At 45.0% G+C, this 14689-nt stretch overlaps 1 protein-coding gene and 1 long non-coding RNA gene across 2 annotated transcripts in view; both read right to left on the reverse strand.

Annotated features, from left to right (window-relative positions):
• The window catches only part of Gsr (glutathione-disulfide reductase), a 44055-nt gene extending 40548 nt beyond the window's left edge, over positions 1-3507 (reverse strand). The window contains exon 1 of the mRNA XM_021170345.2: positions 3233-3507. Within this exon, the coding sequence (XP_021026004.1) occupies positions 3233-3472 (240 nt within the window). The 5' untranslated portion in view covers positions 3473-3507. The remainder of the gene's footprint in view (positions 1-3232) is intronic.
• A 6442-nt stretch (positions 3508-9949) lies between these two features.
• LOC147002470 (uncharacterized) lies at positions 9950-14672 on the reverse strand. Its single transcript, XR_015048663.1, has 3 exons — positions 14373-14672; positions 11319-11464; positions 9950-10259 (listed from the first exon to the last, which is right to left on the reverse strand). It is a non-coding gene; the product is annotated as an uncharacterized LOC147002470 (long non-coding RNA).
• Positions 14673-14689: the final 17 nt, after the last annotated feature.

The following is a 14689-nucleotide window of genomic DNA, read 5'->3' on the forward strand; positions in this document are numbered from 1 at the left end:
TGAATAAAGGCACTTGCCACCAAGCCTAGCAACTTGAGTTCAATCCTCAGGACTCACATGGTGGAAGAGAGGACTGATTCCCATAAGCTGTCCTCTGACTTCCTCCACACACATGCCCTGACATGCATGACCCCTACCCCAAAATGAATAAATGTAATAAAATCAAAAGTCTCCATGAAACTGCGAGTGGCAATGTTAGTGCCTTCTCAGTGGTCTTTACAAAGATAAAATAATAAAATCAGGCTTCAGTTGGTAGGTGCCTAGGATGTGCAAAACCCTGGGCTCACATCCAGCATCACATAAGTAGGAAATGATGTGTGTCTGTAATCCAAAAACCTGGGAGGTAGACACAGGAAGATCAGAAGTTCAAGGTCACCCTTAGCTACATAGTGCTTTTAAGGCCACCCTAAATACTGTCAATCCCACAATCCCAGCACTTGGGAGGCAGGACCAGGCAGATCTAAATTATATATGGAGTTCTAGGCGAGCCAGGAATGCATGTAACCACTTCTATTTATTACTCCTTTTTGTAGTAAATTCCAGCTTTATTAGCAATGATTCAAAACATTCACACACACACACACACACACACAGCTCACCACCACCAGTTTCCACAACATATTTTTCTGTATTCATCACAATAATAGTAATGGAAATTTTAGAAACTAAAATGATAACTAAAATGCCTGCTCCCAAAGACTGGGATTTTTTATCTGCTCTGCTGGCTGCAGTGACCGTCCAGAATCTATAAACATATGGGGAAGAGAACTTGCTGGAGAGATGGCTCAACAGTTTTGGACATGTACTGCTCTTGCTAAAGAGCACAGAATACAGAAGCCAGAAGCCAGGTTGGACAGCTCACAACTGCCTGTAATCCTAGCTGCGGGGGGCATCTGACTCTAGCCACTGGGGGCACCTACACTCACATGCGCACACCAGCCTTCAACACACACATACATATCTATGCAATAAAAAAGATTTACTTTCATTACACACACACACACACACACACACACACGTATGTATGTGTGTTTTGTCTGCAAGTATAGATGTGTACCATGAGTGTGCCCAAAGCCTGAGGAAGTTAAAAGAAGGCATTGGGTCACCCAGAACTGGAATTAAAGACAGTTATGAGACACCATGTGGTTACTGGGAACTGAACCCCAGTCACCTGCAAGAGCAGCCAAGTGCCACCTCTCCAGCCTCGAAAACAAATCTTTACAAAAAGAAAAAAAAGCCCCTGATGCATAGATTTCCAATAAGACTCAGTGAACAACTGAATAAAAATAAATATAACCCTACCACGTGGAAATGACATTGCCAGAGGAAGTTCTTTTATGTATAGGAACAGAGGCTGGCCTTGAACTCAGCAATCAACCCCCAGTACCGGAAGTGAGAAGCAACATTAATCTGAACTACTACTTTACTCGGAGCAGTCATTCATTACCTGCAAGAATTAAGTCAGTCTTGGGCTGCGGAGACAGCTCAGTGCATGAACTAATAAAAGGATCTGCTTCAGAAAGCCTCGGATTTCCATGCTCGTGGAAATGACTTCCTGTATAAGTTCACTCTTCCAACTCTGGGCAGACCACATTACTGCAATCCTTGGGCAAATCTATCCCTGCTTCTACCTTTGGGTTACATTTTCCCTCATACTGGCTGCAGCCCCCTTCCCTGCTTTGTAATTCAAAGCCAAAAGCTGCTTTGTGGAGGTCCCCAAAGTTATGCAACTGAAACAGAAAAGGACATCTCAAAGACACACACAGATGCTTAGGTGAAAATGGCCGCGGCTGCAGAATGATGAACTGGGAACGAACGAAGGCACGCACTGGGCACGCATGGTCAGGTGGACCACTGGTAAAAAATGTCACTCTGTGCTGTCCTTTGCTTGCTCCGAAGATGTTTGTCTTCACCTTATTTTTAACCACCGAGACAGGACTTCTCTGTGTAGCCCTGGCTGTCCTAGAACTTGCTCTATAGACAAGGCTGGCCTCCAACTCAGAAATCAAACCCGGGCCAGCCCCTTCTTGATTAATGCCAGTAGAACCAACAATGCCAGTAGATGTCACAAATCCGTGGTGATGTGACAAGTAAGGAGGAAAACAAACGTCTAGCTGTCCTGGAACTCACTCTGTAGACCAGGCTGGCCTCGAACACAGGAAACCGCCTGTGCCTGCCTCTGCCTCCCAAGTGCTGGAATTAAAGGTGTGAGCCGCCACCACACACTGTTCATTTTCAACTGTGGTTTGAGCATGCTCACAGCTTCTCATCTCTAGCTTCATTCATTTCACAAATAGCTGTTGAGCAAGGTATTTTAAGGTAACAAGCTGCATAGGAACCCGCCCATGCCCCTAAGGAGTTCCCAATTTAGTATAATCTAAACGCATTCAAAGGCATTTAGAGAACCTATCCCCAGTCCCTGGTGACTTCTGAGGTTCAGCATTTTCAATCACCAACAAGAACTCTGCCTAGATCTTGTGATAGGAAAAGCCACACTAACATGGGAACGAGACTTTCAATCTTAAGATTTACCACCTTTCTTTCTCTTTCCTTCTTTCTTTCTCTTTCCTTCCTTCTTTCTTCCTTCCTTCCTTTTTAATTTCTAAACCTGTTCCCAAACAATCCACAACAAACGGTACACAAAGCTCTGAGAAACCCCTTAAGGTTTCTCTTTGGAGGCAGCTTGTAGTTCTCAGCCTTGGCCGCAGCTGGGATCAACTGCGTGTTTCTGAGCTTGCTAACCCCCGTGTCGCAGCACCTCCACGTACGCTCGGGAGCCTTGGACGCGCGGGGAAACAGCAGTACTTCAACTCTCCAGGGGGCTCCATTGCGCAGACAAAGTTGAGAACTACTGTTATCTAGCACTTTGCCCTTGAAATAGATCAGACCCGACCCACGCACGCACACACACATACACACACACACACACTCTTCCACGCCAGAACCCTCCACTGCTCCCCTCGCCCACGCCCCTAGCAGTTTCCCAGAGACAGTTTCGTGTTTCCCAGCTCCAGCGCCCGATGCCATACTCCCCCGCATGGAGTTGCACGCTGGGCAGCTAAGCTTGGCTTCAGCATTGCACCTGTGCAGAGTGGCGGGATCGGTGGCGTTACCCTCTTTCCCGCCACCTCTTGGGATCCCGGGCCTGGGAGTGGGGAAGCACCCCGGTCGCCGCGCTCAGAGGCCGGGAGAAAGCGCGCACCCGACGCGGCCGGAGGGCCCCGGTACTCACGCAAGTGCCACCCAGCTTGTGGCTCTCCACCACCGCGGCCCTGGCGCCGAGCTCGGCCGCCCGCCGCGCGCTGGCCAGCCCGCCGGAGCCGCCGCCGATCACCAGGTAGTCGAAGGAAGCGGCGGCCGGGGCCGGGGGCTGCCGCTCGCCTGGACTCGCCATGGCGCAGGTGAGCGCGCGCGCCGCCCGCCGCAGGCTCGGGGCCGCGCCCACGCCCAGCGCCCGGGGCAGCAGCGCCATGCGCGGAAGTGCGCGCGGGGAGCGGGGTGCAGCGTCGCCGTGACTAAGCACCGCGCCCGAGGGCCCCTGTCCCCGCCCCACAGCGCGTGGACCGAGGGCGAGAACGTTCAGGTTTTGTTTCCCCACCCCCAGCTTCTCTGATTCCTGCAGGCCTTAACCCACTTTCCTCTTTCCGGGCACTTGTACTCGTAAAAGGAAGAAGAAAAAAAAAAAAAGGCTGGAATAATGAGTGGAGTGGCCGAAATGATTTTTTTGTGATCCGTAGAGGAAGCTTAAAGAACGGACTGAGATGGAGCTGCTAACTAAACTGGCCAAGATCCCCAAGAACAGTGTGTAGTTCATATAAGCACAAGGCTGGGAGCCCCACTGCAAAGAAATGAGGAACACAGGGCCGCTAAGCCCCACACTCCAAGCTGGATATCCTGAATCAGAATGCTATACTGTCTGTTAAGGCTTTTTTGTTTTGTTTTGTCTTGTTTTATTTTCTGTTTAAAAAGTAGCGAGGCAGTGGTGGCGCACGCCTTTAATCCCAGCACTCGGGAGGCAGAGGCAGGCAGATTTCTGAGTTCGAGGCCAGCCTGGTCTACAGAGTGAATTCCAGGACAGCCAGGGCTACACCGAGAAACCCTGTCTCGAAAACACCAAAAAATAATAAATAAATAAATAAATAAATAAATAAAAAGTAATATGACTTGGGAGATATAAGGAACGTGGGTTCAAGATCTTCAAGGAAGAAGGCAGATTTTTCCTTCTAGTAGAGTACCCTGTAATAAATGTAGACAGAATAACAACTTGAAAACATTTGCAAGGTCACAGTGACCAAGCGGCTTTCTTGGGAACCATTAATGATTGTTAAGATCACCGAGTTAAAGTTTGATGGGGATAAAGTTATACAGATAGGTAGAGTTGTGTAAAGATAGATAGATAGAGATAAACACACAATTAAAGAACGCACCCCACCACCCCACACAGACACACATACTCCTACTTGATCACAAAAGGGAAACAACAACTTTTCAGCCGGCCCCGCCTCGTCCTAAAGATCAAGATTAAATACTGCTAAGTCATGAGAAACGTGCCATTGTGAGGCAACAACCAGGATTCAATTTAACTTACACAACCGTCCTGCTTCTTTAAAAAATTCAGGGGCTGGAGAGCAATTAAGAGCCCTGGCTGCTCTTCTAGAGGAGCAGAGTTCCAATCCCCGCTCCATTGTGTCAGTCAATCTCACAACTGCTGACGTCCCCGTTGTCTGGCTGACCAGCGTTACGTGGACTTATTACATGATTTCAGCGTCAGCGTCCAATATTGAGGCTCAGGATAAAAACTGAAGAGAATAGAGAACAACTAAAACTTAAATGCGAAGTTAGCATAAAGCACATCGTCCTATTAGAAACTCTTGGGCTGGAGAAATGGCTCAGCGGTTAAGAGCACGGACTGCTCTTCTGAAGGTCCTGAGTTCAAATCCCAGCAACCACGTGCATGGTGGCTCACAATCATCTGTAATGAGATCTGATGCCCTCTTATCGTATGTCTGAAGTCAGCTACAATGTACTTATAATAAATAAGTAAATAAATAAATAAATAAATCTTGAAAAAGAAAGAAAGAAACCCTGGGAGGCAGTTTGTGAGGTTGTTTTGTTGAGAAACTGTATTTACAATTGGCTGTGGTGGCTCATGCCCTCAATTTCTACAAACAGAGCTCCGAGTCCTAGGTTAGCCTGGTCTACATAGGGAGTCCCAGGACAGCCATAATAGAGACACCCTGAATGGATGATAGATAGATAGATAGATAGATAGATAGATAGATAGATAGATAGATAGATAGATAGAGGCGGGGTCTGACGGAGCAGGTTACACAGAGAAACCCGGTCTGGAAAAACAAAACAAAACAAAACAAAACAAAACAAAACAAAAATTTAAGACAGGATCTCACGGAGCTGGAGAGATCGATCAGTGGTTAAGAGCACCGACTGCTCTTCCGAAGGTCCTGGTGCATCTGAAGACAGCTACAGTGTTCTTAGATATAATAATAAATAAATCTTTAAAAAAAAAAAAGACAGGATCTCACTGTGTACCTCTGGCTAACCTCTGGAATGTGGGCTGTGCCACCTGCTGCCACTGGCATTAAAGGTGTGCACTACCACACCCTGGTCTTTTCATAGATTTTTAAACTACATGTCTCCCTTATAGTACTTTCATAGATACTTTGTTCTGATTGAGTTAACTATTTTCCCTTATTGGCATATCTAAAGTTGCATCCATTATCTGTCATTTATAGATTAAAAAAAATCTTTTTTTTCTTTTTTTTTTAATTAGGTATTTTCCTCATTTACATTTCCAATGCTATCCCAAAAGTCCCCCATACCCTCCCCCCCACTCCCCTACCCACCCACTCCCACTTTTTGGCCCTGGCGTTCCCCTGTACTGGGGCATATAAAGTTTGCAAGTCCAATGGGCCTCTCTTTCCAATGATGGCCGACTAGGCCATCTTTTGATACATAATTGCAGCTAGAGTCAAGAGCTCCGGGGTACTGGTTAGTTCATAATGTTGTTCCAATAAATTTTTTTTTTTTAACATTACATCTATCACTGGGAGTGAGTTCCAGGACAGCCAGGGCTACACAGAGAAACCATCTCGTAAAACAAAACAAAATAAAACAAAACAACCCATTACATCTATCTAGTGTGAATGTGTGTGTGCACATGCATGCACACATGTGTGCTCAAGTGCACACACATGTGCAAGTATATGTGTGGAGGTTAGAGGACACCTTTTAGAGTTTGATTTCTCCTTCTCATGTAGCTATTCTTATTATTTAAGGTCTGAATAGAAATACTGAACAAAGCTATGAATTTTTGTTGTCTCTTAAGAAATGCTGGTTAGACTGAGCAGTGGTGGCACATGCCTTTAATCCCAGCACTTGGGAGGCAGAGGCAGGCAGATTTCTGAGTTCAAGGCCAGCCTGGTCTACAGAGTGAGTTCCAGAACAGCCAGGACTGTGCAGAGAAACCCTGTGTCAAAAACCAAAAAAAAACAAAAACCAAAAAACAAAAACAAAAAAAAAACAAACAAAACAAAACAAAAAAAAACCCAACAACAACAACAAAAAAAAACCAACATTGATTATTCTTCCACAGGACCTGAGGTCAGTTTTCAGCAGCCACATGGAGGGTCACAACTGTAACTCGAGTTTCAGGGGACCCCACACCCTCTTATGACTTTCACAAGCACTAGGTACAGAAGTGGCACACAGACTTGTTTTGGCAGGAAAAACACCGAGATACATAAAAATAAAATAAATCAATCAATAAAAATCCCGGTATAGTGCCTCATATCTTTAATCCCAGCCCTTGGGAGGCAGAGGCAGGCAGATCTCTCTATGTTTGAGGCCATGAGTTCCAGATCAGTTAGTGCTACATAGCGAGACCCTCTCTCAAAAAAACCACAGAAGGCTGGAAGATGACTTGGTGGTTACAAGGACCTGTTTCAGTTCCCAGCATGCACATCTCATAATTTACACCTGCCTGTAACTCTAGCTCCAGGAGATCTGATACCTCTAACCTCCAGAGTACTCACACTTAATGTGCACACCTCAATACACACACACACACACACACACACACACACAGACATCTGTGATTTAACATAAAGTTAAGACATGACTAAGATACAGAATAAGTTCAAAGCGGGTCTAAGCCAATTTGCTGTATCCAGCATGGCTCCAGGGATGGACCTGACTGGGGAGGCAAGAGAATGGGGGAGAAGTCAAATGCACTCACACAGAAAAGCTGGGAATTGGCCACCTCTCTCTGATGGAGAAGCCACAGCACCCTGGAAGTGCAGTGTGTTTATTATACAGAGCTGAACAGAGAGGCAGGATTCTTGCATACAGCTGAACATGGAGCCAAGTTATTATGTAAATGCAAACGAGGAGGCAGGGTCTATGGTAATCAGTTGGTCCAAGGAGACAGGTCAAAGCTAATTCAGTAGATGCAGTCTTTATAGGGGAGAACAGAGGCCATGCATATGTGGGTGAGGAAGCTATGGTGGGCATTTTTCTGCACACACTGCCAACATCAATGCATGGACCTGAAGAGAAGGCTTTGTTATTTCCCTCTTAGCTACAATGTTATTGCCATTTCCCGTGGTTTCCCATGAGTCTGAGCTGGGGTACTTGTTTTGACTGTGCCGTGTCAACAGCACACATTACTCAGACCTTTATTCAGTCAGGGCTTTCTCCACTCCACACACAACTAAGTGAGACTCTCTTTTGAATTTTAAAAAGGGGGGGAGGAGAGACAGCTCAGTGGTACACACACACACACACACACACACACACACACACACACACGTGCGCGAAAATGTAATAAAGACACTTAGGATGGCATTTTGTTGCTACATTTTTTTTTTTTTTTTTTTGGTTTTTCAAGACAGGGTTTCTCTGTGTAGCCCTGGCTGTCCTGGAACTCACTTTGTAGACCAGGCTGGCCTTGAACTCAGAAATCTGCCTGCCTCTGCCTCCCGAGTGCTGGGATTAAAGGCATGCGCCAGCATGCCCAGCTCTTGTTGCTACATTCTTACATGGTGAAGTTGAAGAGCAGAGAGGGTAGGGATGGGGACTAGGGTTATAGTTAATCTTGGTTGTCAGTGTGACTGGATTTGGTATCAATGAAGAGACAAATCTACCAGGTTGTCTCCAGGAAGGATTGGCTGCACAAAGACTCTCCCTCTGAGTGGGTGGCACCTTCTGGTGGGGCTCCGATTTGAAGGGCTCTGGGGGAAAAGCACGGCTGCTTGCCTGTGTGCCTTTGCTAGTAGCTGGTGAGTGTGTCTACCTGCTATTGTTGGGCTGGGCAGCCTGTACTGTGTAAATAGAATTAAATCCCCTTAGGAATACCCACCCCTGTCCATCAGTTCTGCTCCTCCCTTGGGGCACCCTGACTAACAAAGCTGCTCCTCTCTTTTGTAACAGTGCTAATCCCTTTTGATGTGGGCACAGCACTCCTAGTTTAACTATCACTAAAAGCCTATCTCTAAAGACTGTCATATTGGATTAGGTTTCTGCAAAGGAACTCTGAAGGGACATGAACCCTCAACTCAGCACAGTCACTGAATGTGGATTACTAAAAACACATTAGAGAAAGAATACAACTTGGAAGGAAAAACTGGCCATGAAGCTTTTTAAAGCTGTTTTCTAACTTTTGTTTTCATCCTATGTATTTGGGTCTTTTCCTGTATGAATGTGCACTGCATGTGTGCAGTGCCTTCGGAGGTTAGAAGAGGGCACCAGATCCTCCAGGACTAACTCCCCTGGGAGTTAGAGATTGTGAGCTGTCGTGGGTGCTGGGAATTGAACCGGCATCCTCTGGAGGAGCAGCCAGTGCTCTTAAACACAGCCATCCTTCCAATCCCATAACATCTTTTTACATGTATTAAAGTTCTAAGAATTAAAACAAACAAAATGACAACAATAACAAAAAACCCTATGGGTTTCTCTTGGAGACTGTGGTGACGACTGCTGAGTGTGATTAAATATAATATCGCCAATGTGAAAATGGAGGCCGCAGACAGACATGGTAGCACACACCTGCAACCACAAGTTCAAAGTCATCTTAAATTGCACAGTTTCATCCTCCCCAAGAACAGATAAATACAAATAAAAGTCGGCTGTATTTTTGTATGACTATCCTGTGAGGTTTGAATGTATCTCACCCAAACCCTGTGGTATGGTGGTTTGAATACCCCCCTCCCCCAAGTCCACCTTCGAGTCAACAGTGTTAAGCTGTGTCACCAGGCTTGGCTTTCATGAGTGGCATTAATGTTAATTCTAAAAAACAGACTGGGCCTTTAGGTTTGAGTTCTTGCTCTCTCCCATTCTTTTTCTTTGTCCTCCTGGGAATGATGCGCCTTCATAATATATATGTATACATTCACTCAACAAATATCTATTACCTACTCATTTAGAACTAGTGATTCGGGGCTGGTGAGATGGCTCAGTGGGTAAGAGCACCCGACTGCTCTTCCGAAGGTCCAGAGTTCAAATCCCAGCAACCATATGGTGGCTCACAACCTCCCGAAATGAGATCTGACGCCCTCTTCTGGTGTGTCTGAGGACAGCTACAGTGTACTTACATGTAATAAATAAATAAATCTTTAAAAAAAAAAAGAGAGAGAACTAGTGATTCAGCCAGGTGTGGTGTACACCGTTAACCCAGCAGTTGGGAGGCAGAGGCAGGCAGATCTCTAAGATTGAGGCCAGCCTGGTCTAGTCTACAGAGTTTTAATACAGCCAGGGCTACACAGAGAAACCGTCTTGAAGGTTAAAAAAAAAAAAAAGGGAACTAGAGAATCTTTGATGCCTTGAAAACACAGTGGTAACTAAAGGATGTAAGAGCAGGACAATGTTTAATTAGTACATGATTGCTGCTGCTCCTGGTGGTGAGGAGGACTGTAAAGGGGGAAGTACTAGAAACTAGGAGACAGCAAAAACAACTAACTATGCCCATCCAGGTCTTAACCACGCTTGTGTCCTTCAGTTCTTGATTTACTTTGATTTGCAACATGGGAATACACACCCATGTGTGAGTGTGTGGGAGTAGAACACATTTGGGAGTTGGTTTCACCTTCCTCCTTGTGGTCTGGAGGTCAAACCCAGGTCACCAGGCTTGGCAGCAAGCAAGTCTTCACTGGCTGAGCTGTAAAGGCTGGGCCGTCTCATCCTCCCTGTCTTCAGTTGAGTGAGCTCTCTTTCTGCCTTTCCAGACAAGAAATCTCAGCTTTTTTCTGTGGGCCAAGAGGAGCAGACTTTCAGAGTGGGAGGTTTGTGGGGTTTCTGCATTGTAAATGAACTTTCAGCTGGTTCTCCCTTCTAGCTCCCCCTTAACCAACCTATCCTGGTATTTTGAAGATTTTGCATGGTTATCATCATAGTGAGTGGAATTTACCCACTCTTTGCCATCCCCTTCTTCCTCTTTCAACTTGACTGAATTTTTGTGGCTTTTTCTTTTCTTTTTCTGAGACAAGATCTCACTACGTGGCAGCCTGGGAATTGGCTATGTGGTCCAGGCTGGCCTCAAATTCAGGGATCTGTCTGTTCTGCCTTCCCAGTGCTGGGATTAAAGTTATTTGCTATTATATCTGACATATGCATGCATTTTGATATAAAGACTTACTATAACCCAGGCTGCCTTGAAACAGACTATGGAACCCAGGTGGCTTTGAACCTATGGCAATCCTCCTTAGTCTTGTAAAAGCTGGAATTATGAGCATACATTACTATATTCAGTTTTTTTAGTTTTAGTTTTCCAGTACTAGAGATTAAACCTAGGGCTTAATACACTCTAAGCAAGTACTCCAACACTGAAATGCTCCTTAAATTATTAAAAAATGTAAAAGCTGGGCTGGTGAGATGGCTGAGTGGATAGAGGGGACTGCTGTCAATTCTTGACAACCTGAGTTTAATTCCTAGGCCCAAGATGGTGAAAAAAGAAAACCAAGTCCTACAAATTGTCTTCTGACTTCCATGAGAGAGGATTTTGTGTGTGTGTGCGTGTGTGTGTGTGTGCACGGATGCACATGTGCGCTCGAGACCTAGAATTCACTATGTGCGTGAGGACGATTCTGAACTTCTGAACTCCTTCTAACTCCCAAGGTGATTATAGGCTTTTTTTTTTTTTTTTTTGAGACAGGGTCTAGTCTTGAATTTTCTTGGTAGCCCATGCAGGTTTTGAACTTGGAATTCTCCTGCCTCAACCTCTGGAGTAGCTGGAATTGTAACAGGCCTGACTTAATATCTAATTTATGTAAATTTAAAATGTTTTGCCTGGTGGTGGTGGTACATACTTTTAGTCCCAGAACTCCAAAGGAGGGAGGAATCTCTGAGTGCCAAGTCAGCCTGGTCTACAGACAAACAAACATGCCTTTAGTCCAACATATCAAGTTGAAGAGCCTGAGTAGCACACATGAGGTTCCCGGCTTATTTCCCAGCACTAGGAAAATAAAAGGAACATACATTAGGGTGTTTCGTAAGATTTTATTATATCTGTAGCCCAGAGCTTATCACTGTTAAGATTAAAGATCTCTACATTAATCACTATAGCTTTATTTAGTAGTTATTCCAGGAAATTTTTACCTTCAAGACAGACTGTAAATCAGGACAGACCTTCACTGTGAACTTAGGAACTTCCTGAAAATCATTTATCTCAAGGGTTGGTTGCTCACTCAAAAGGACTTCCTTCTCCAACAGTGAGAGTCTGGAACTCACCTGGCCAAATCCCTAACTCCCTGTTCTTATGAAAAACCAACAGAGCTGGGGATAGAGTTCAGGCCTGGATTCAATTCCCAACAACCCAAAAGGGAGTGGGAAATCTGACTTCCATTTCTTTACCTTGTTGGTCTCAAACTATTAACAACCAGAGCTCTATCATGAAAAGGTCACCTTAAACCACTCCATCTTACAGAGGTCTCTAACAAACACCCTTTACTCCATCTTACAGAGGGCTCTAACAATCACCTTTTCCTTTTTCTTGGAGTTACGGATGAGATCATGTCAAAGCACTATTACACTTGCCTCCATTGAGAAGCTTGACTTAGTGGAACCATCACTGTGGTCTTCTGTTCTGTGGAGTAAGGATGTGGTGGCCATGGTGCTGGGGGATTATAGCCAATGGAAGCAGGAAGTGCTGGTTGTCTATGCTGAGAACACTCTCAGGTGTGCATACGTGTGTAGGTCAAGAGAACAACTTTCGGGAGTGTTGGTTCTCTCCTTCCACTGTGGGTTCTGGAATGAACTCAGGTGTTACCCATTGAGCTATCTTGCCAGGCTGGAATTTGTATTTTTTTTTAATTATCTTTTAGTTTTGACAATTTCTTTATCTTCTATTTATATGAATACACTGTCGCTGTCTTCAGATACACGCTAGAAGAGTGCATCCGATCCCATTACAGATGGTTGTGAGCCACCATATGGTTGCTGAGAATTGAATTCAGGATCTCTGGCAGAGCAGTCAGTGCTCTTAACTACTGAGCTATCTCCCCAGACCTGGAATTTGTATTTCATGGTCTAAAACCAGACATGCTGGTGTCATCACTAGACTAATCTAGTAACCCAGGAAGAAGGAAACAAACAGAAGGAATGCAGAACAAAATGGAGCTGGTGAGAACTGAAGGAATTCCTTCTGTCTTCATGTAGAATCAACCAGGCCCCAGTGGGAGCATCTGTCTGAGTCAACCCAGCCGTGTAACCCATCTATCCTGTTCTAATTCAAATGGCCTCCTTCTCATTACTGACTTGAGACTGTGCCCTCCTAGTTTGAACTTTTTGAGTCTAAAGTTTTTTTGTTGCTATTTATTTTTGAACAGGATCACACTGGGGCCTGAACCAGTCACAATCCTCTTGCCTGTTACTACCATACTCAGTAATAAGATTCATAGCCTATTTACAAAGCAATCTCCAATGGCCCTAGGTCCAATTTGCCATTGTACTCTTAAATTTTTTTTCCTTTTATTGAAAGTACATTTTAGGGTTAAGAGCACTGACTGCTCTTCCAAAGGTCCTGAGTTCAAATCCCAGCAATCACATGGTGGCTCACAACCATCTGTAATGAGATCTGACGCCCTCTTCTGGCGCATTTGAAGACAGCTATAGTGTACTTACATATAATAAATAAATAAATCTTAAAAAAAAAAAAAAGAAAGAAAGAAAGTACATTTTGGGGGTTGGAGAGATGGTTCAGTGGTTAAGGGCACCGGCTGTTCTTCCAGAGGTCTTAGGTTTGATTCCCAGCGCCCACTTGTGGCTCACAAGTTCCAGGGGATACAGGCATAACACCATATACATAAAATTCCCCTCCTCACATATTATATCCTGATTACAGTTTCTCCTCCCCCTAGTCCTCCCCACCTCTCATCCCACCTGGATCCACTCCTTTCCTGTCAATATGAAACAGGCTTCTAAAGGATAATTAAAATAGAACTAATACATCAGAATCAGACATAACAAACGGAAGGGGAAGAGCCCAAGAGAGAGTGTAAGAATCAAAGCCTCATGTTGGCACACTTGGGAATTCCATAAAAACACTAAACTGGAAGCCGTAAAATATACACAAAGGAACTTTAGGGTAAAAAGAGGTAAGAAAAAAAAAAAAAAAGGCAGGACTCTGATATGACATTTCAAGAGCAGGAACCTCTAAGGTTGTTTGGCCATCCACTGCTGGCCATTCAGTTTACCATCGCAAGTGTTTTTCAAGTGAGCCTTCCCTGGAGAGAGAATTTTCATTTGCAAGTGGTTATCAGTTGGAGATAGTGGCTGGATTAAGGATGGGGACAGCTGTGCATTTCTTTGGGCTCTAGGAGCTTATCTGGTGAAGATCCACGCAGGCCCTGTGCATGCTGCCTCAGTTCTCTGAGTTCACATATTTATCGACCTTTTTTGCTTTGGAGGGCCTTGTTTTCTTGGTGCCCTTCATCCCTTTTGGCTCTTACTCTTTCTGCCTCTGCTCCTTTGGGGTTCCCTGAGGGAAGGATTTCATATTCACCCATTTAGGGCTCACTGTTCCAAGGTCTTGGCCTCTCCTCTGTATACTTTTTTTTCTTTTGTTTTTTTCAAGACAGGGTTTCTCTGTGCAGTTCTGGCTGTCCTGGAATTCACTCTGTAGATCAGGCTGGCCTTGAACTCAGAGATTCACCTGCCACTGCCTCCCTAGTGCTGTGGTTAAAAGTGTCTGAAGTCCAAACTCCAAACCTTCACACTTTAGTCACTATTTCGTCAGGAAATTCTTCTCCTATATGCTATATGCACACATTCCTATCATGGCACCAGACGTCATATAGTCTCTGTACAGGACATGTATCCCAGAGCTGAGTTTTTTTAGGGCAAATTCAGTAACTTACACATACTTGGAACTTAAGCTAAACTGAAGAGCGACTGGGGGTATTGGCGGTTGAGGACTTGCCAAGTTGGGAATCTTGTCAGTGGGAAGGCCCTCTATACCTGAACTCCTAAGTTACCAGAGCTGAGTCATGGAGTGGCAGGGAAGTCACTGTGAGGCCATGGTTAAGTCATAACAGTAACACGTGTAGGCATTGACAGGGAGAATAGTGTGTGTGGGGGGGGCAGGTCTAGGGAAATCTCCAAGCGGGTGTGGGGCAGGAACAGGCACTAGGCAGCACACCCCACTTTTAAGCTTCCCGCAGGACCTGTTAGGGAAAGAAGT

The sequence above is a fragment of the Mus caroli genome, unplaced genomic scaffold (assembly GCF_978045245.1).
Source record: "Mus caroli unplaced genomic scaffold, Mus_caroli_1 scaffold_10, whole genome shotgun sequence".
NCBI lineage: Eukaryota > Metazoa > Chordata > Mammalia > Rodentia > Muridae > Mus > Mus caroli.